The 23,526-nt window shown below is 40.6% G+C and overlaps 1 protein-coding gene across 1 annotated transcript in view; it reads left to right on the top strand.

Annotated features, from left to right (window-relative positions):
* Positions 1-23,526, top strand: part of ADCY1 (adenylate cyclase 1) — a gene marked incomplete at both ends in the record, with an annotated part of 147,130 nt that overhangs the window by 37,956 nt on the left and 85,648 nt on the right. The window contains one exon of the mRNA XM_082278765.1: positions 3,762-3,911. Coding sequence (XP_082134891.1) covers positions 3,762-3,911 — 150 coding nt within the window. The remainder of the gene's footprint in view (positions 1-3,761; positions 3,912-23,526) is intronic.

The following is a 23,526-nucleotide window of genomic DNA, read 5'->3' as shown; positions in this document are numbered from 1 at the left end:
TTTAATTAAACTCCTCAAGCTCTGTGTATGCATGTGCATGTTACATATGTCTGCTGCTAGAATTACTTTCTCACTCCTTGATGGGTGTTGCTGTATTGCACAGTTTGAGTTCCCTTCCAAAAGTAAATTGAGACCCAAAAAATGCAATGGAGAAATAAACAGGAGAGAGAGCCAGACATTTGGTTGAAATACCTGCTGGAGGTTCCTGACTAGGCAGTGCACAAGGATTAGCTATATTGGAAGTCTGTCTTTGGTAACGCTCTCACACAAGTAACCATGCCAGAATTCATCCACTGACAGGGAGTATAACCACTTATGACTAGAGAATCTTAAAGCTCAGGATGTTCATACTGAAATGCTGCAATAAGCAGAATGCATGAGACAAGATTCAATGGCAGTGATAAAAAAACCAAAAAAATTTAGAAAAATGCTTTCATGACCCTGATACCATTTTTTTTTTTTTTTTTGTTCTGGCTGACCTGTAATCTCATTATGGATTGAAAGAGTAACATTGTTTGAAAGTTTTCAGCATAAAATTGTCTTTGAACCATTTTGTGTTGCATCAAGTAAATTGGTTTTTTTGTAGTTCTATGAATAAAACGGGATGGTGAAACCTTAGGAGCACTCTTTTTCCTACTAAGCAGTAGTATAGTAAATAATGTAGGAATGACCTAAAATGAAAGTCCTTGATATTTCAGCAGTTCTAAATGCCTTAGTACCTCTTCAATGTTCCTTAGTTTTAACAGCAAGTCTCACAGTCTTTCCTGGAATTATGGGACATAATGTATGAAATATATGTGTGTGTGTGTGTGTGTGTGTGTGTGTGTATATATATGTATGTATGTATATGTATATATATGTATGTATGTGTGTAGATATAGAGGTATGTATTAAAATGAAAGGACTGAAAAATGGCACACATTTGAGAAACCTAGAGCAAAAGACTAGTATTCAGTTGCAATTGGGGAAAAAATAATAATTAAGTAGAAATGGGTTGCGGAGGAAAGGATTATACCTCAGGAGACAATCTGCCCTACTTTCTTTTCTCACATTTTGAAATCTATGAATCTTTTACTTGCTTTATCACTTTTCTGATTCCCTGCAGGCCAGAGCTGACAGCTAAGCCTCTGTTTTATCTTAAACTGTTCAAAGCATGTTGGAAAATTACTTACCCTGCTGAGCCTGAAAGTAGCAGGGACCCACGTACCCCAAGTCCAGGTGATCACTGCTGCTTGAGTGAAATCATGATAGTCCCCGAACAGTTGGCAGGTTGTTACAATATATGGTGTTTTACTGTTTCCAGTTGAAATACAGAAACAGAGTTGACTTTTTTTATTGTCTGTAGTGGTAATTATTTATGTCTTGAGCCACTCTGATATCAGCACATAAAGATAGTTTCTCACCCTGTGTTATTAACAGCTGTTTTGTGTACGGACAGGGTCAAGCAGTTGCACTGTCTGTAACTGTCAGCTTTGTTCATTCTGTGGGCTCTCTTCACTGTCTTTGAATACAACCTTTAAAAATCCTTTCTATTTTTATTCTATTGCACTTTAAGAATTAGCTTTAAAATACACTGTTGCCACTATACTTCGGCATGACAAAATGCAGAGATACAGTGAGTGTGGCCACATTCATGTCTCTAAAAATAGGATTCCACTGGAATTTCTACAGTCATTTCATTTTAGTAGGTGTTAACTTGTGATAAAAAATTGATACACCTCAAACAGTTCTCTGTGGTCAAACAAAATAAAGCAGAATAGGAATTGCAGACTATTTATGCTCAGCCTGTATCATGAAATAATATGCTCATGTACTGCATTTCATCTTCAAAGTTTTACTATCTGTATTATCATCAGAAGTGGCATGTAACTAAGTGGTATATGAGATTGTTAGGTTAAAATTCATTTGAATGCACCTGAACCTGCATTTTGCCATTCTCGGGAGAAAGCTATAACATCATTCTTCACTGCTTTTAGCCTTTGTGAAATAATGGTTTCTTTTTTGATAACTGAGGGGAAAAGTACCACTAATGTTAGGTAGAGCTCCTTTTATTGTGACAGGTTATCTTTGGATTTTGTGCTGGTGAGAATGTTTGCAGGGAATTTGTTGTTGGTGTCCTATTAACTAAAAACAACCGGGTTTGAAGGTAAAAGTTAGAGGACTTATGAATCCATGAAGGTCTGGAAAACTGACCCAGATAGAGTCTTTCAATTCTTCCCACTATTCTGAGGTCACAAGAGGTGTGATATATATTACCTTTAGAATCAGAAATTCTAACACGCATCAGAGATTTCCTTCTTATTTTTGCAGGGTCAAACATTTCCCAAAGTCTTTCCAAAAACATCAGGGATGCCATTTTGGATCTTTGTTTACCATATCGGCATATTGGCTTACCACAAAACCTTCAACCTTCCTGTTAGGAAGCATTCTCTACAACATCAGTAGCTTTATTTTTCTTAACATTTGATTATGTTGTTCATGTGTGTAGACTTTGACCCATTATACTGTGCAAACAAAAATGGTCTCCTCTCTAATTTACGCTAGTAAACTTGAATTAGGAAACAAATGTCAATTTTATGGTCTTTTTGAAGTATTTTAGGTGCATAGGAACTTAATATGAATTGTTTTACTTGCTGTAATGTCTTTCTTTGCTCTTACTCACTGTAATGTCTTTCTTTGCTCTTATTATGCTTACACTTGGCCAATTTAAATGCCAGCTTGTTTCTGAATTTTTTGGAATTTGTGAGTCCCATAAATCCTTATCATGATGCTGTGGTAGGCTCTAGGGTATATAAGGATACTGGTACTGAAAATACATTGGGTAAAAAGGCATTATTTCCTCTTTACTAAATACACATTTCATTGCAGAAATTACAATCTGAAGACATGTTTCAGAGACATGGTGAGAAACTTGGACAGAATTGCCTTAGATTGGGAGGTTGTGTACAAACCACTGTTCAGTTATTTATGTTAGTTAAGTAACTTTATTACATGTCGTTAAAACATTAAAAAAACCCAGAAGGGCAGTTGAGTCATTTTTGTGTCCTTCATAATAACACTGTTTATAGATGTAGTTCCAAAGTAATTCATGGTTGCTGATTATTGCATAAAAATAGCCTTGCATTGTGCTGAGGGCCATCATTTGAAAGGACTCAGCACCTTCTGAGAGATCTGGTGCAAGATAGCATCAATGATATTTTGGATGATTTCTCAAAAAGTACAGTAGGGTTGCTGACAGTAGATAGGGGAAGAAAAGCAGATTTTCCAAATACAAACTACACAATATGAAAGCTTGGGGTACCTAGGCACACATTTTTATTTGGTCACAGGTTTGTCAGTGCCTTTCTTCTCCACTATAAAAAAAGGAACAATAATATCCTTACTTTACAAAGGCATAGGAAAACAGTTTCAGTTTTCAGGGTATTTTGAACCAATACTGATGATATTGCTCTCCTTATTAGATGGACACATCTGCCAATGGGCTGATGAAAGAAATTATGATGAACGAAGATGACAAGCTACAGATCATCATAAAAGAAATTAACTTCAGCAGATGTAAAATTCTGTATTGTACAATATTGCTTGTCTGGATTTGTGGTAGCTGCTGTAATTGTTTCACTGCAGGAGGGGGTATCAGTTACAGGACTAGCAAAGCACAGTTTTCAAACAGGTTTTTTTTATATATATATTTTGCTGAGCAGAAATATAAAATAAAAATCTGTATTATAAAATATTCATTTATTTTTCTTTCTTTCTTACAGCTTGTGGCCAATGCAATCCTTTTTGTCAGTGTAAATTTGTATGGGGTCTTTGTGAGGATTTTGACAGAAAGGGCTCAGAGGAAGGCATTCCTTCAGGCCAGGAACTGCATTGAGGACAGGCTGAGACTGGAGGATGAAAATGAAAAACAGGTCAGTTTCTAAGCCTTATTTATTTTTCTCGGTTTCTCCTGAGATGACAGTAGTTATGTGAACCACAGGTTAGGACATTGTTGCCAGATACATGCTAGGGCATGTGTGCATTTCCATTGTGAAGGAAGTGCTGCCTTTCCCCCTCTGCTTCAGCTCTTCCTGCCCAGTGCATGCACACTCTTCACTCTTCATCTGCAGCACTCAGAGAAGGTGCAGACTGACCCCACAGCTACTGTCAGCTCCAGTGCCAGAGGGGATCTATTTTAGGGCTGAGTCAAAGCTAACATACTACTGTAATAAAAGATTGTGGTTATTTATCTGCATGGATGTTTTTGGGTGGGTGTTAGATGCACTGTAAATACTTTTCTTCTGGCTGAGTATGCTTTAACCTGTTTGCCTTCACAATGCCTACAAAAAAAGTCAACATTTTGGGCACAAGGAGCTGCGCCGATAACTGCATAAGTATAAATGATAACAAGAATATATTTATTATATTTTTGTACAACTAATAACTGTGATAGCAATCAATATCTCTTCTCAAAAATCACCTCAGTTATTTGATAGTTTATTTCACAGAATTTTATCAGCCTTTCAATCATATTTGGAAACTACAGAAAAAAAGTGCTATATTGTGGAGCTTCCTGTTACTCACAGATCTGAGGCTTAAACCTGCTATGATCTGTTGGTCTGTAAGGTTTGAACTAGCTTTTTCTTTCTGTATAGGTGATAATAGAGGGTGACACTGGAATACCTAGACTGACCTCTGTGGCAGGGTAGTTACTTATGCCAAACAAGATGTACATCACACGATTTTACCTCCCCTCATTTGCAATTTCTCTAGCAAGGCTATTCCTATGTGTGGAGTAACACAGGTCCTTAAGTCCTTTTTGTTATGAATTAAGTGAATGCATTTTTATGAGCTGAATATACTCTGTAGTAAGTAGACATCTCTTTGAACACTGCATATCTTTGCTGGCTGTGCAAAAACGGTATTTGGATTAAAGCCTTTAGATTTAATACTGGTCTTTTGTAATCCAAAGCTGCAGATTTTTTAAAGGCATAAATGTGTGATAAGTGAATTTCCATGGGATTTAAACAAACCTGTCATTTGTGCCTTTGAAAAACTACTTCTCAGATCCAGCACGAAAACAAAACTGATTTTTGTGTTTCTCTTGTTAACACACTAGCAATCTGTCTTATTTTATATATTTTCTATGCATGTAGAAACACAACAAAAGCAGTAACATTACACATAAATGCCATTATTGTAGATAGTATACCTAGATAATCCTGCAAATGTTTTTTCAATGCAGTGTACAGGTCAGGGAAGAGAATAACTTTTCTCCTACACTTGTGAAATTAACTTTATGCATTACAGTGTAAAACTCAATGCAGTAGTGAAATATGCTAATTAGCTGTCAGAAGTACCACCAAAATACTTTCTGTGGCTGCTTTTGCACTATATTAGCATACCTCTAGAACCAGAGTGAGAATTAAGACACAATTACAGGCTTAAAAATTATTCTGCAGTTGCTGTGACATAACATGCCCTGAGTTTCCAGCTGGCAACACTCAGGAGTGTTTTGAGAGAAGAAACGCTGCTGACCTAGTTCAAATTTTGTGATCAGTCCTGTATTTTTGTTCTCTGAGGTATCGACATTACATGTTAAAAAGGACTGAATGTTTCCATCAGACTTTCTTGTCTTATCCAAATGTTCTGCCCTAAAAAACATAGCCCTTCAACACTGAGAATTGTAATCCAAAATACTAAAACCTTTCCCTGATATTTCTGTGCAAGTCTCTAACTGCAAAGGAAAGAATATACTCTTGGCTTTTGAATATACACAGCTTTCTGGAGTTAAAGTGTTGATTGTGTGAGACAGATACCACAGCTGAAACTGTAAGTGAGATTTCTGCCTCTGTGTCCTACTTACAGTGAATTCTCCTCATGGGATATGTTTGTAGTAATAGTCCCACGTGATAATTTTGATAAAACTATTTTTATGAGCAGGAGTAAATATCTCATGTTGTCACATTTTTGGACTCATGCAAGTAAGCTTGAAAGCATTGCTGGGGAGAAGGAGAGCGGACAGATTCTGTTTATTTTAAAATTCCGTGTAATGCTCACCCTCTTATTTATTCTCTGTAGTCACAATGAATACATTGTGACACTGGCCTTGATGGTGGCATCATCAATTTGTTTTGTTGCTGAATGTTAGACTGCAATTCCACCAGAAGCAAAGGCCAAGAACCAAATAAGTTTTAGATAATGAGCAAATAATTATAATAATTTGCTTGAGATAAGCTTCTTCTCTTGTTATCTATAAATCTCAGCAGCAAACCATCCTCTGCAGAGTAAACAGCTAAAAATAATTATTGTGAGGAGGGTCCTGTTCCCTGGAATTGTGTTTTTCCTGTTCATGCTCAGTCAGAGCATATGAGCACTTCCCCTCACTCCCACTGCACCATCTCTCTGTGTCCGCTTCCTTAATTCCAGATTATCCTTTGCCCATACAGCAAAAAAAGCCTTGTCACCCATCTCCCTGAAGGACTGCTGGTGTTAAGGCATCCTAACTGATCTTCCAGGCAGTACTGCACCACTTCCCAAGTAAGAAAGAAAAGAGCCAGCAGGGATGGGGAATGGGGGATGTATTCAGCATAGAAAAAGAAGGAGCCTGCTGCTGATTGAACTGATTGCCATCTCAATAAGAAGGGATATGAATAAGGAAGATGTGGCTCACCATGTATTAATTCCAGGCCTAGTGGCTCCTGAAGGGGAGCTGTGCTCCTGCAGTGGAGCTGTGCTCCAAGGGAGAGATACCATTGTTCTTCTGAGGCCACCTTAACTGGAAAAGCAACCAGACCACTGTTTTTAAAGACCTGTAGACTCCCATTTTCTGAGTGTCTCTTTCAGCATCTGTATAGTTCTGTTGTCCCCACAGTTTTGTGGCCATCACTAACTGTGTAGTAGTTCATGTGCTAATTATGCACTGTGAAACAGAACTTCCTCTTATTTGTCATAGACTTGTTGTCTGATGAATTGATTGTGTGCTTTCCAGCTCTTGTTTTGTGACATGGGTAATCATCCTACAGTAACCTCTTCCATGCCACTCACAACACTGTAGACTTTCATAACCCTGCTCATCTCTCTATCCAAGCTGAAGATCTATAGTGTCTTTGGTCTCCTGATGTATGCAAGCTGTATCTTACCCCAATCTTGCCAACCTTGTTACAAATCTTAATCACATTCCCTCCATTCCTTGCCTTTAAAATAAGAATATTTTTATGCATATTCATGCATTGAATTTGGGGATAAAGCATATAATTTACCTTGGTGAAATACACTTGATGTAGCACACATTGATGTGAAAAATGCCTGTTGCTTTCATATAAGGCAGGCTGGAAAAACTTTGTTTTCATGCAAACCTTCAAAGCCCACAAAACCACCTTAGATATCTATATGGTTAGTTAATTTCATAAGTACATGCAAATATGTTTGCAAAATAGAGACCATCTTTCAAGCCGCTTATTTAGATCTTTCCTTCCCTCCTTAATGTTACTTTTGCACGTCCTCACAATTAGAATTGATGGTGGAAAATCAACTGGAAAATAGCAAAGTATCCAGAATGGGGGATTTGCTACCTTAAAAACTAATTGTGAAATCACATCTAGTTTTTCAAACCATTGGGTCTGGAGAAATGTATTTATTGGTGGCACCTGTCTTTCAAAAAATAGTTGTGTACTTCACTACAATGCATGACATTTATATTTATTTAATATAAGAAAGTGAAAGAAGCACTTAAAAATTATTGGGATTTAGGAAGCATGGGGCTGAGACAGCCAACTCTGTGTCTAGCTTCAGAACCACAAGCCTGCCACTCCAGCTAGACTAATCAGATTTGCTGAGAGAAAGGATTGTTCATCACCATGCTACTGCAGTAACACTGGTTCTGGGAGACAGACCAGCATTTTGGTGGTGGTCTGCAGTTCTTCAATACGTGTTCACCAGATCATGTGCAGCTAGCTAAATTTTCCTTATGCAATGCTGAACTGTGTGTGCAAATGTCTGCATGCATATGTGTTTGCATTCCAAGTGTCTTCTGCAATTTAGGGCAACGTCCTTAACATTGCATGTAGTAACTGGGTCGCCACTGAGTCAGAGATTTGATTAATAACTATTCATAGAAATGGAAAAGGTATCAACAAAAGACATCATGACTCTCACTGCACAATACTTTGAACTACTGCTTAGGATGTCTTGTGTTCAAATTCTCTGCTGCATTTAGATTCCCCTTTAAGACAAATTGAGACATTACACATTTTGGATATGCGTACTACCTCCTGTACCTCTGAGTAAAAAGATGACACCTACAGAAACCCTCCAGTGGTTTTGTCTGTTGTGTTTAATTTCAAGCACTTATGAAGAAAGGGAAAAAATTACATTAACTTTGAATAAAGAAAATCATGTTGGATTTTGTTTTGGTAATGCATAACAGTTTGCTGAGGTTTTTATCCTTTCAATTCAGCAATTAAACTGAGGAATTAGTTATTTGCACAGCCTGAGGCAGAAGTAATTTCTAGAGTGCCTGACAGCATGCTTATCAGGTTCTCATGTTTCCCATACTTTTTATTCTCAGAATCTTGCAACTTTTTTTCCATTGTGGTGCATAAGAATATATTAAATTTATCATTAAAACACAGGCCTTTTTTCCATAACCGTTCATACTGGCTGAGTGCATCAGCAAATAGCCCTGCAGCAAAAATTTCACCTGGAGCATGTATGGATGCAAAAGCATGTTCTTGTCAAATTATCTAGTGTGCAGCAGGAAAGTGATTCTGATATTGCACAAAGTGATGATACCTGATCCTCTGCAAAAGCTAGCCAGTATGAGCTTTGAAAAACATAGGTGGACTAATTTTAGCTAACAGGGTGACCCTGTACCACATTACTGCTATGTTCTATGTAACAGGGAAGCTTAAAATTGTATCTATTCTGTCATCAAATCACAGTCTTATACAGGAAATTCTATCTTCAAAAATCCATTTGTTCTTTACTAGGATCAGGAAAAACAGGAAATAAGGAGTGTTTCAGACTGTCAGTTTGAACTACTGGACTTCAGGCCCACCTGTGCAGGCTGACCACCAGTGCCTCTTAGCCAAATAGCAGCATCAGAGATTGGAACTTTTCTTGTCTGCTTCGTTTGCTCCATTTGGCTGCTTAGATCCTTACACAGAAAAAAAAATGAACTGTTGTCTACCTTTATCCTGATATGTGTCTTCCTTGGTCTATCTTTCACCTTTCTCATATAAAAAGAGACATGGAGGCACATTTCTCTCTCCCACACAGCAATAATTGCCCAGAAGCTTTGTACTGACCAGCACCTGCAGTAACTGTGCATGTGTCTATCCTTCATAGAGCAAATAATAAAGCTGAGGGCTAGTCAGGTGAAATTAAAACCTCCAGGTAGAAGGCTTCAGCTTCAACCTGAAGTCATTAGGAGTTGCTTATAACCCCCTCCAAGGAAAGGTATAGCAAACAAATAAATATTTTTTAATTTTACAGATCTAGTGCACCTCTTGTTGTGCAGAATAAACATCTCATCTGAATGCAGTTAGTGCAATAATAGTACTTGGCACACCACCAGGACTCCTCTTACCTGACTTTGGCCAAGTAAAAGTGAGGCTTATAATCTAACCTTTTAACCTATAGGCATTAATCCCGAGTAGTAACAGGCACATCCAAGGGTAGTTCAACCCTTCTATCCTGAACTCCTTGTTAAACACAAGGTGAGGTTTTTCTTAGGAGTGGTTACAAGAGGACACCTCAACTTAGGGCTGCACAGCTGTAGGATAAGAGAGGGATGTACCTTGCTACTAGACTTGCAATTCCAAAGTGTGAAAACATACATAAAGTGGGTCACATACAATAAAAACACACTGTTGTAAATCATATAAAATTTTTATATTTTAATGGCCTTGTAATTTTATTACTCGTAGCTGCATGCCTTTGTTTTACAAAATGAAACATAAGAAAAGTCCATAAAAACATCTTAAAAAACACAAATAAGAACAGGCCAGATCATTACTATAACAATTTGGTTTAACTTTATTTCATTCCCTGAAAGCTTTCAGATGCTAGTAAATGTGGTTTAACCCCAGGCAGCAACTGAGCACCAAATAGCCGCTCTCTCTCTCGCTCCCTGCCTCCCTCCCTCCATGGTGGGATGGGAGAGAGAATAGAAAGAGTAAAGGTGAGAAAACTCATGGATTGAGATAAAGACACTTTAATAGCTAAAGCAAAAGCTGTAGATGCAAGCAAAACAAAACAAGAAATTAATTCACTGCTTCCCAACTGGCAGGCTGGTGTTCAGCCATTCCTGGGAAAGCAGAGTTTCATCACGTGTAATAGTCACTCGAGAAGATAAATGCCATGACTCTGAATACCATCTTCCCCCCTTCCTCTTTTTTCCACCAGCTTATATGCTGAGCATGACACCATATGTTATGGAAAATCCCTTTGGTTAGTTGGGGTCAGGTGTCCTGCCTGTGTCCCCTCCGAGCTTCTTGTGTATCTAAAGCCTCCTTGCTGTCAGGGTGCTGTGAGAGGCAGAAAAGCCCCTGGCTCTGAGTAAACTCTGACCAGCAATAACTAAAATATCCCTGTGTTATCAACACTGTTTTGAGTGCAAATCCAAACCACAGCACCCTACTAGCCACTGTGAAGAAAATTAAACTCAGTGTAAAAAAAGCACAAATTAAATATATCAATTAAATTGGTTGACAGCCATTATACTTTATGTCACAAGGTTTCAAAAATTTATAGATTTATTAAGTTAAATACCTCTCTATAAAGATTTGTTATGGATTTATAAAGGTAAAAAGAGGGCATATGAACTCTGTTTTCCAGTACACATGTAGTCACTCATATTCAGGCTAAGCAGGAAGATGTCTTGGACTGTTGTTTGTTGCATTTTTTTTTCTCATAGATGTATGCATACAGTCATGCCACGCATGTTAAGGTCTTATATGTAATGTATGCTGGCTTACTTTGAGTAGAATAGATAAACTTTTGGGTGGGAGTATTGATCTGCTAGAGAATAGGAAGGCTCTGCAGCGGGATCTGGACAGGCTGCATTGATGGATCGAGGTTCAACAAGGCCAAGTGCCAGGACCTGCCCTTGCAGTGCTACAGACTTGGGAGAGAGTGGTTGGAAAGCTGCCTGGTGGAAAAGACCTGGGCTTGCTGGTCAGCAGCTGAACATGAGCCAGAGTGTACCCAGGAGGCCAAAAAGGGCAGTGGCATTCTGGCCTGTATCAGCAATAGTGTGGCCCGCAGGACCAGGGCAGTGATTGTCCCCATGTACTTGGCACTGGTGAGGACACACAGTGAATCCTATGCTCAGTTTTGGACCCCCCTCTAAAAGAAAGACATTGAGATGCTGGAGTGTGTCCAGAGAAGGGCAGTCAAGCTGAGGAAGGGTTTGGAGAGTAAGTCCTGTGAGGAGTTGTTGAGGAAGCTGTGGTTGTTTAGTCTGGAGACAAAGAGGCTCATGGGGGATCTTACTGATCTCTACAGCTGCCTGAATCCCCTCATCTCTACAACTGGCTTGGTGTCAGCGACTGAGGCACAGACTTAGACCAGCAGGGAATCTGAATCGTTTATTCAAAGAAACAAGCTGGTTCTGTACACTTTTCCAAGGCACAGTATTTCCTTACATGGCAATTCTCACTATGTGACCTATCCCGTGTTGCCCCATCAGCAACATACTTTCTCAGTGTCCTTCTATGGGGTGATCACTCACTGTTCACCCATCTATCAGCTCCCGGCAGCCTCCTCTCCAAAGGGGTCTGCCATGTGACACCTCCTCCCCCCAGGGTCCGGTGGAGACAAGCTTCTCTATGCTGCCGTGTGCTCCTTTGTACCGCTATGTGCTCCTTTGTACCGTGATGTGCTCCTTTGTACTGCTATGTGCCTCTGCAGGCACATCCCACAGCTTGCAACCCAATTCTATCTTATCTCTCCCCACATCCTGGTGTAGACAGGTGGGGGTGTCATAGGTTAACAAGCATAGTCCCAGAAGGGATGTCCTTGCTAAGGGATGCTTACAGCTTCCTCTGGGACCTGATAGAACCTATCAGCTGGCCAGTTTGAATATGGACAATTCTTTAAGCCACTTAAAGTTGTGACCGCCTCTGTGACCCACACTTCAGAATAGACAACCCCCCCGCCCCCCAGCTCTCTCTCTCGTTTCCGGTGCTGGGACAAGTGGCTGCGGGGCCCGTGCGGGGGCCAGCAGGCCCGGCCCATGGCTCCAGGATGACCCCCCCCAGCAGGGCTGTGGGCAGCCAGAGCGGCTCGGCTCCCCCCCCCCCCCCCCACCCTCCACTGCGGCCAAGTTTATTATGGAAGTGGTAAACAGACTGAACATCTGAAGGGTTGTCTTTTTACATTGTCAGGGAGAGAAGGGAGGAAGGTGGCGGGAGGAGGAGAGTTCTGAAGGTGGTATAATTTTTTTTCCCCTCTTTTAGGTCTGTTAATAAACTTCTTTATATTCTTTCAAGTTTGGTGCCTCCTTTGCGTTTCTCCTAATTCTTATCTCACAGAAGATAAGCAGTAATGAATATTTTGGGCCAAACCACTATAGGGGGTCAGTCTCTTGTCCCAGGTAACAAGTGACGAGAGGACATGACCTCAAACTGCACCGAGGGAGGTTCAGGTTGAACATGAGGAAGAATTTCTTCATGGTGAGGGTTGTCAAACATTGGAATGGACTGCCCAGGGAGGTGGTGGAGCTGCCATCGTTGGAGGTGTTCAAAAAAACCAACTGGACATGGCACTCAGTGTCATAGTCTAGTTGACGAGGTGGTGTCTGGCCAGAGGTTGGACTTGATGATCTCAGCAGTCTTTTCCAACCTAAATGATCCTGCGGTAAATTGATAACTTAAAAATTAGTGGTTATATAATTCTAAACCTGTTAATACTTTGGCTGTTAAGAGTTTTGGAATAAATAATAGAAAATTCATAGTATGTTCTCTTTCAACCGTCAATCAAATATTCTAGTGTTTGACTGAATTTTTCAGTTTATTTTTTCTACTTCCTTTGTGTATTTTCAATTAGAGAGAATGGAGGAGGAGGGATGAACAGGATCACACAAACCTGTCCTTATTAGATGATTAAAAATGCACAACCATACAGCTTTAAGCAGATACCAGTTTTCAGCAGATAACATCATGAATAACAGTTGCCAAGGCAAATTATCATAATTAGGCACACTGGCTATAGCGCATCAGATTCTGAAGTTAAATTGTAAGACAAATAATTCAAAAGAATTTCTTACAGCTGATTTCTAAATTTAGAATAATATCCATGACTGCAGTGTTGTGTCAATACTAATGCAATGTTATTATGCATTTTAGTAGGATGCCGGTGTGAAGTAAAGCAACCTCAGGAGTGAATCCTGATGTTCTTCCCTCAGCAGCAGGAATTTGTAGAAAGCTTTAAAATGTCATTAGAAAAGTCCTCTTACATGTATTTTTATTGCTGTTCACAGAATTGTTTTCACTTCTAGAAGAGTCTTAACTGTAACAAAAAGTTAGCTAACATATTACACAACTTTGGCACTTTTCCTGTGCCAGTCTTCAAACACAGGGTGGTTCCGCCATAGACCAACTGTTTTGCAACCTAGGTGTTTCATGTCACAACCGCTGGCACTGCCACATGGGCAGTTTGCCATATGATATGTTACCACTTAAGCACAGATTATCTCCATGAACAGGATACTGAGCTGGGCAGTTTACTTTCATTCCAATATATGAAAGTATATGCTGCTGGCACACATGCTCTTGTGGATTTTTTGCCTGTTTCTTTTGGGCAACTGTCTGTGGAGGAAAAGAGCTAGACTACACCCCATTAACTGGCAAAACAAATACATTCTAAGGTAGTATTTTTGTCAGGTTTGCCATTCTATGAAATGAACTTCTGTCTTTTGTGTGATTTAAATTCTTTCCAAGGTTTCTGTTCCCCATTACCTCTTCGATATAAACTTCTTTCATTTGGAGTTTAGCTCCCCTTCAGGGACATTTGATTAGGAATTTCCCAGTCTGACAAGGAAATAATGAACTAAATCTGAGTCACACTTGCTATTTTAAGTGGGTGAATACACTCTTTGCTTCCTTAGCATATTAGCGATTGGTCCTTTTTCTTCCCCTTTGGAAGGCCATGAGATTTTCTGCTATGGGTTAGGCTCACTCCTGTGCTCTATGAAGAGACAAAATGAGGACAAATAGCAAAGGACAAAGGCTTTTAGATTTTTCTAATCTAAATTAGAAAAATATCTAGATTTTCAAAGCAAACCACATTTATATCTTAGTCTTTGGAGATTCAGATATCTATTTCATTTTACTGTTTTGTGCCATGATTGTCTTTCCTATTGCTATACTAAAGGCATTTATGGTCCTTGAAAAAGGAAATGCTAACTGTTTGCCCCTTAATATGTCTTTCTTAGGTTCTAAAATTACTTTTTCTGACTTCAGGTTCCTGGGGTTTTTTCATTCCTTAGTCTGCTTACACCCAGTAGTGGGCTCAGTTTTTATCACTAGCAATCAAAAAGCTTATCTTTACTCAAGAGTTCATGCTTGTTCTGCCACCAGCAAAGATCTGTACTAAAAAAGAGCGTGTGCTGATACTGGGTCACCGCTGCAACTCTAAATAAATGTATGCTGTATCAGACAGTAGCCGTGCTGTGAAGCACTGGTACTAGCACAGCACTGTGTCCTCAAAGTTCCACTGATTCTGGCCTCTCAGCTGCAGCTTGTGTCAGCTCTAGCAGCAAGAAAAGAAGACAGAAGATGTTAGTAGCCTTTCTCCCACTGCTTCCCTATGTTGGCACCATTTCTCAGGCAGGTGCCAGAGGAGACCACATATATTTGCCACATATCTATGTAGAGTTGGTGGAGATAGCTGGGTTTTGGAGAAGGAATGTGGGGAAGGAGAATGTCATAACTCATGGGCCAGAGGAAAATCAGAGAGTGACACAGTCCCAGTATCAACTTGAGCTGTAACATGTAGCATGTTCTTCAAGAAAAATCCCGCTAGCTGGGGGCTGAAGCATTAATGAGGGCAGAAGAGATGTGTCTATCTTCCTGAAGGTTGAGCTCTTTGACATTCTCTTCCTGAGGAATATATCCTTGCCTAATCAAGATATTCAATGTTACATCAGTGGAACACAGCAGACATGGCTGTGGATTGGAAAGACATGCACTTGTAACCGTAGAGGAAACAGTACACCATGGGTAAGCCAGTAAAGATCTGTCTGCTCTTCCATTTACCCTGGAAGGGGTAAAGCTGATGCTGCTTGTGACTCCATCTTCCTCACATTTTAGAAGAAGAAATACAATAACAGGATTGTTGACCCAGTCCTGTTCATGATGGAACACAGGACTCTGTGTGGGACGTGAGCCTCTAGCAAATCTGAGCTCACAGATGTCTCATCTGCAGACTGCCCTAGGAATTGCATTAGCACTTTTGTGTTCCCTCTGATCATGACATTAGCAGATGCTTAGTGCTCTTTGTGATAATTTTAAGACCCCTCTTTATTTGAATCAGAAAATGTTTTTAATTAATAAATTATATTTTTTGAATTTGTGCTTAAAGTGTGCCTTTTTTGTTTTTAACATATATACTCAAACTACATATTCATACATTCGGTGCTACCATGAAGGGATCTTTTCACTGAAAGATGAAAACTAGTGTTCCTGACTGTCATAGGTTAGCAAGCATAGTCCCGGAAGGGATGTCCTTGCTAAGGGATGCTTACAGCTTCCTCTGGGACCTGATAGAACCTATCAGCTGGCCAGTTTGAATATGGACAATTCTTTAAGCCACTTAAAGTTGTGACCGCCTCTGTGATCCACATTTAAGAATAGACAGACTCCCCTCCAGCTCTCTCTCGTTTCCGGCGCTGGCACAGGTGGCTGCGGCGCCCGTGTGGGGGCCAGTGGGACTGGCCAGGCCCTGCTTGGGCCAGGCCAGGCCGGGCCAAAGCCATCCTGGAGCCGATGGACCTGTTCCAGCCGTGGAACCCCCCCCCACACTGCCTTGCTGTGGGCAGCCGGAGCGGCTCGGCTCTCCCCCCTCTCCACTGCAATAAGAAAAATTCCAGCTGCAAGGCCGAGGTGAGATTAACCCTTTTTATTGCTGTGAAGAGCTGAAAACCTGAGGGAAGAGAGAGAGGAGATGCTTAAAGCTGAAAGTCTGTTGGGAAGCTATGATATATCCAAGTATCCTGTTGTAATTCCATGAAGATATGGGGGGTGGAGTGTTCAACTCGTAAGCAAAAGCACCTGCACTGAGATAGGCAGATGCTGACGCAGCTGTAATTTCATGAGAAGTTTGGACAGGGAGAGATGGAAGCAATGAGGACTTTTGCTCCAAATGGGAAAGGAGAAAACCTCAGTCCCTAGAGATGCTCCCAGAGATAGTCCTAACGATGAAGATGAGGAAGACCCTTTGCTCCCAGGGAAGGAGAAGGGCCTCTGTTTCTTGTTTCTGAACGGCTCAACCTTAAAATTGTACCCCAAAAAACTTCAAGAGTGGACCCTCAAAAGCAGTTGCGGGAAAAGCTGCAAGTCGGGGGAAGGGATTCACATACGAGCAGAGACTCCTCTTCCTAAATGGACTGAACAATATTTGGAAGTGGGTGGCTGTCTCGTTGTGATAATGTTTTCATAGCATGAGCAAGAAGGGACTTCTCTTTCTAAATGGACTGAACAAGGTTATTATGGAAGTGGTAAGCAGACTGAACATCTCAAGGGTTGTCTTTTTACATTGTCAGTGGGAGAAGGGAGGAAGGTGGCGGGAGGAGGAGAGTTCTGAAGGTGGTATAATTTTTTTTTCTTTCCCTCTTTTAGGTCTGTTAATAAACTTCTTTATATTCTTTCAAGTTTGGTGCCTCCTTTGTGTTTCTCCTAATTCTTATCTCACAGAAGATAAACAGTAATGACTATTTTGAACCAAACCACTACACTGACTCTGCAGGACAGGGGGCAAAATGTTTTTTTTCCACATAGAAAGATTTAGAAAAGTATGTTCAGGGCTCTTCTGTGCAAAACAAAGTTTCATCTTCATTGATATATCCTAAAAAACCTACTTATTAAAATCCTACTGAAGCATGATAGAAACAAAGATATTTATTAAGCTAACACTGCTGGAGTTGAGAAATACCTGTCCCTGGCAACGTACTGCAGAAATGCTCTTCCTTCTTTCCTGCCAAGCATAAGGAAATTTTCAAGTTATCTGCTCTAGAGAATGGTCTGATTATATCTGTATGGCTACTTGCCTTCACTAAAGTGAGGCAAATAAATATGCCTGAAATATAAAAGCACTATTTGGTTGTGAGAATTTAGCTTCTTCTCACTCATGTTCACTTTCAGTAGAAAGATTTCTATTAACTGAAATGAGTATGGTCTTTTTCCTGTCAATAGTTTCTGTAATAGTTTTGTGGACACATTGTATATTACCAGTGAGGTTTCAGAGGGAGTGAATATTAAAGGCGAAAGTAAAAAGACTAACAGTAGTTTGGATGCTGCATGATTTATTTGTTGCCAGTTTATATCTGGTATCAACTGTTAGCTAGCCTTTCTGATGATTAATCTTTACTGATGTATTTCTAGAGCACTCTGATTTAATAGATATGAGGATAACTAGAAAGACAGGTTATGCTTTTTATGCTTTCAGTTTTCTTGTTTATTCTCATAACTTTTCTCAGCTCTTGTTCCTATCTGAACAAGATTTGTGGAGCTGATCTCAACTTAGCCTACTTTTAATCTTCTACTCCTTTCAGGAATCACACTTGCCTTTTTAGGATAGTGTCACATACATATTCCATAGACATTCTGTGATCAGAGGGTATCTGGGTTTTTTTTACATGTAGAGGTTTCCAACTTATTGTTATGGTCTAGTTATAAAATTATTCAAAATGTCTCTGCCCGAATTAAGGTGTGAAAGAGACCATATGCCAAAGTCAATAGTATGGATTTTATTTGATAGTAAATATGAGAGAGAAAGAGAAAGGAAGAGAAAGAAATAGAAAAGAGGTGGGGAGACAGAAAGGGAGTGACAGAGACAGAATAAAGAAAATATCACCACTCCACAGATCTCACTGTAGTCTGACTGATCCTCTCCATCTGGTCTTCTTGGTGGTTAGGGTCCTCCAAAAAGCATAGAATCCAATGGATTAATATATGCTCAGGCCAGGTGGGAATGCCCAGGTACCTCCCCTGGGGGGGGGTGCAGTTTTACGCAGTCTCTTGCAGCAGACTCTGGACCTGTTGCATCACTTTGCATCACATGCAGTCCTGTAATGCAAGGCCTCGGGAATGAGTCTGGTAAGCACTTCGGGGGTCTTTGATGGATTATGACACCCCCTCAGCTTCCTTCCACAGGATGTGGCCTGTGGGGTTGGGGGTTCACAGCTGGGCCAGTTTGTGTCAGGGAGGATGAGTGTTCAGTGCCTTCTGAGCAGAGGTTATGCCATACACTGGAAACCTCTTCCCCCGCTCCTGCAGTTGTGGGGGGAGTCTGTGTAAACCTGGCCTCTGTGGTCTTCCCCACCCCAAACTCAGACAGAGATGATTCTCTGCGCAGCTGCTGGGTTTGACTTTCTTGTGGATGCATTCTTCTCCTTCAGCCTGAGATGATTGAACAATACTGTTATCTTATCTGGGCAGCTTAACTCACAGTCTAAAATTCCAGTCAGGCATCTTCAAGGAGGGGTGGGCTTCTGTGGTTGTAGCTTCTTTATACAGTTTTTGCTATAATGGGTAAAACTCCTTCATAACAATGTTTAAGGCATGAACCATTTCAGTCCCTGACACTTATTTAGGTCACGTTTTTCTGGATGGTACCTAAAAAGTACAATGTGCTACTGAGTTATTCTTATCATGCTTCTTCTTGAATGCTGTCTTGTGAACTTTATAAATTTGAGCAGTCTTATGGTCTCTTTATGCCCACTCTCCATCCCAATGCTTCTGCACTTCATGCAGCCCATTGCCTTCTGTTTTAGCCAAGACTTCATGCTCTCCTAATTCTTTCCCAAGGCCTTACCATCTCCGTTGTAACTAACAATGTTCCATGTGGAAACTATCAATGCCTCATTAAACACTATTCTGTTGATACATCCTTCCTTTCCTTTATTTAGAAAAAAATAACCACTGAACCATAGAAAGATGTCAAAGTGGTCTGGTATAGTTGTATTCAGACTGAATGCATCTTCCAGTTCAGTACAGAGTGTATTGATCATCTACTATAACTGTGTTGTTAGCCATTCTCCTACTACTCACAATCTGTGCATTAGGTGTCTGCTCTTTTATGGATGGTCTTTTATGATTATTACTGTAGTAATGACTTGCTGATTAATAGAATTTTCCAAGAAATCTCAGGACTGTTCTGAAACATTGCCACCTTGTGGCATCTGGAAGATCATCATCTTTAACAGCGCTATTACATGTACTTAGTCGGAAGAAAGGGCATAGCATAGTTGAATTTGCAATAATTCATTAACGAAATCTGCTGCCTTTGTTTTCCAGCTTACAAGAAGTATAAATGAATCCTAATAGTTGTACACAAAATTGTTCTTCCATGCATTGCATTGGCTTCTTTTCTGTCTCCTTTTTTTTTGATTTTTCCTCAAGGGAAATTAAAATGGCTGTGCAGTGTAATATAAGACCGTCTTGGTTTTGAAAGACAGGTGTCTGCTAAGGAAGGCAGAAGCTTCCCTTGAAGTGGCAGATGTAACCCCTTTCCCTCTAAGTTATTATAATTTTGAAATCAAGGGCCTTTAGGCAAAGATGTGGGAAAATAGGAATAACAGTTCTTTACTATATATATATAACCAGTCAAACAAAACAACAACAACTATGGCAGTAACAGCACACACAAACCCAGTCCCAGCCTTCTCGGCTGTCGGGCCCTTTCCCCTCGGGTGCAGTTCCGCTCGCAGCCGGCAGGGGCGCTGGCGGCTCCCGGTGAGCAGGGCGGGTGCGATGGTTCCCCCGCGGCTGCAGGGGGCGCTCCGGAGCGAGCTCGGAGAGAACGTGGCACTGGTGGCCTGGGATCCCGGGAAGGGATGGAACAAAGGCTTCACAAACCCCTGGGCAGCCGATCCCGGGCTCTCGGGAACAGCAGGCTGGAACGGCAGGCTGGAACGGCAGGCTGGAGCGGCAGGCTAGAGCGGCAGGCTGGAGCGGCAGGCACAAACACAAATCCCGGATGGCAGACGAGATGTATCCAAAAGGGGAACCCCCTGGAGGTCCAGGCAGGGTGAGCACAGCTACAACGCAGCGAAAGCTCGAAGCAGCAGCAGGGCAGGGCGGCCACAGCCCGGCCTCCAGCAGGGCAGGGAAGGTGGCTTTTGGGATCCCGGCGTTGTTTCCAGCAGAAAGAAAAACGGCCGAAAAAAAGGAACCAGCAGCTCCTTTCTCTCCAGCTTCTCTCTCCGGATGCTGAGAGTGAACTGAACCCACACCCAGGTGAAACAAAAGAGTGGCCAGGCCCTTTTTGTCTTCTCTTAAGCACCCAGTGATTTATCGTCTTAGTAACAGAATGGGGGAAAATTCCTTTAACAGGAAAAAAAAAAAACCTAGATCTCTTAAAACCCCAACAAAGAGTGACAGAGATTGTGAACCCACTAACATGTAGCTTTTAAAATTATATAAAATTGAACATGGTATCACAGTTTTATTAGGCAGCAGGTGGTAATATTTAGGATGTACTTTGGAGTCCCTGCTGACTAACTAGGAACTGAATCTCAAAATTATATAGATGACTTGACTCTGAAACAGTCTTATTAATGTTTTACATGCATGTTTGATGCTTGTCTTCTCTAGGGAGAAAAATTTGTTTTAAAATATGGTGGTACTTTCCATTTAAGTATAGCAATAACAAAAGAAGATCTGTGGTAGACAGCAAAAATTGTTGGGCTAGATTTCATGTTCCATTTTGTAAAAAAGTTTTGTAGAGTAGATGATCAAAATCTCCTTTCTTTTGTGAGGTCCTTTTCCTGTTTGTCATCATTGTTGGACTGTTACTATAACAAACAAAAATATTCATGTTTTATCCACCAAGAAATAAATATGTCAAACTTGGTTTTGTCATGTTTATTTTTTACTTTCTTCCTTCCTAAAGTCCCTATGATAATGCAAAAAAAAAGTAACACGGGCATGAAGTCTATCCTGAATAATGTGGTTCAGTGCTAGAGAGGGCAAAAAAGGACCAGGACCTGGAGTGCCATCCAGACTTACTGCTTTCCCCAGCATTAGATTGGGAACATCCAAGTCCCATTTAGAGAAGGTTCCACAAGACAGAGCTCTCTGCCATCCAGGTGTATGGCCCAGACTCCCTGATGGGTGAAGGCAGTGCCAGCATGCTGGCTGGAAGGAGCAGTTCAGGAGGAATTTAACAAAGCTGGTTGAAAGAGATGGAGCTGTATCCATTACAGCCCCGTTCTCAAGGGATTGAAAATCGTGCAAAGCAGTACAGTTTTCTACATGGCCCTTCCAGACTGTAGCTTCATTCTCAAAATGAATTCCAGCAGATGTGCATGTACAGTAGGATGAGAGGACAATGAGCAATGAGATTCAAGGAACCAGAGAAACACAAGAGACTACAGCTCTGAGGCAATGCTACAGTTCTCTTGGTTGCTTTTCTCAGCTTGATTGCTTATCTCAGAAAAAATGACAACTGTTTCCTTTGAGAAAGTAGACTGCTCTGACTATAAATAACATTTCCATTTTGTTTTCTTTGTATCTCAGATGATAAACTACAGGAATACAACTTAGCATGGGGAAACAGAGCAAGTGTATCCAGTTTTTGGGTAGAAATTTGTGAGGAGTCTTTCAGCTGCACACTGGACAGCTGGAGAGAAAGAAGAGGATGCTGGCTAGGAACATTTAAGATATTTATGTGCTTTTGAGCCTTCTTTTCTGATGAGGGGAGTGTGGATTCATGAAATTATTTACAGCCTGCTGAAAGAATTTGAAACTGTGTCACAGTCATTTCCCATACAGATGTTAAAATGAATCATTTTGTACAATAGGAATAATGGCATAATGCTCTTTGGGGAACTGCATGAAATTATTCTAAATCAAGGTGAAAATTTCAAAGGACTTTGAGTAAATTACAAGTGTTTGGAATGAGCAGTAAAATGAGAAAAGAGTATGATTTTCAAAATGGGAAGGGGACTGGCATCTTCATTTGGAGGCAGGCACGAGAAGTGTATTAGGAACATGCACTGGGGACTCCCATAAAAGCAGAGCCAGGATGCTGGTGAGAGAGGCTGTCCAGGGCAGGAATGGGGATAGAAGAGGGAGTTGTGGTGAGAAACCTCCATACTGGAGAAAGCTGAAGAGAGTGCTCGGGTAGAATAGAGCATGCAGATGATGGGGGTTTTTTTCTTCAATAGTCTCTGCTTGCTTCTTTCCTCTCCCTTCTCAGAAATGAGAAATCACACAACTGCTAGAGGATGCTGAGCCTTGAGTTCCTCTTCCATTTTAGAAGCCTCACTTGTGTGTGGTGAGATAGCAAGATGGCTTCAGGCCTCCCCAGGAGGCTTGAGGCACCCTCCTCTCCTGGTCCACGTGCTGCTGTCTCCTTTGGTACACAATGGTCAAAGCGGACCTCTAGAGATCACCTAGCCCAACCACTCTCTCAAAGCAGGACTGCCAGCAACACCAGGTCTGGTAAACTGTGGCTTTGTCTAGTCAAGTCTTGAATAACTATTAAACCTTTTCTTTGGGTCCAACCCATAATGAAAATTGCAGTCCAGGATCTTGTACTTGTAAATAGGGCTGAGAATGTTCCAAGTAGTAATATAGGGTCTTTTTGTCCATTAACAATGGGAAACACTTTTTCCTATCCATTTTACTGCCTTGGCATATTTTCCTTCTCTGTCATGTGCATAATGGTACTAGTTGTTGAATAGGGCCAAGGTAGCACTGAACAATTCCTAATTGATTTGGTATGCACATTTTGACTTGCCTTGGGGTCAAAATAAATATTTGTTCCTCCTCTAATTTCCAGTGATGGTGCATTGCTATGGGAGAAAGAAATTTGAATGTTTGTCTAAATTGAGTGTCCTTTTCAAAAACAGCTAAGTCTTCATTAGTAATGCAGAAATCATTACTAATGAGGATGGTACAATTGGCAGAGGCAGCCCAGTTTGGCATTTGAAATCCCAGAACAGGACTGGGAGTGTAAAATATTGTGAATGAAGGAGATCTAGGTCCTCATGTATCATTTTCTTTTTGTAGTGAGATTTCTGCAGGGAATGCAAAATCATTGACTTACAATTACAATCTCTGAAAAGAATCTTTTTTTTCAGCATGTGATTTCACTTTAGACCATTTTAATGATGAGTGAAGATTTACAGCAGGAGAAGAGTGTACAAATTCCTAAAATAGGTTAAGTTGATTGTATGGCCAAATTTTAATGTTCTATGTAGAAAACAGCTGTAATAATCCTAAACAACATTGTGAACCAGTGAGAAAGAATAAAATGCAGAAACGTTTTGTTTCTACTAGACCTTGTGTTTAGGAATATATCGCATGTTGAGGCTACCTC

The sequence above is a fragment of the Coloeus monedula genome (genome assembly GCF_965178545.1).
Source record: "Coloeus monedula genome assembly, chromosome: 1".
Taxonomy (NCBI): domain Eukaryota; kingdom Metazoa; phylum Chordata; class Aves; order Passeriformes; family Corvidae; genus Coloeus; species Coloeus monedula.
Note: the sequence above shows the minus strand (reverse complement) of the source record. Positions and strands in the feature narration are given on the sequence as shown.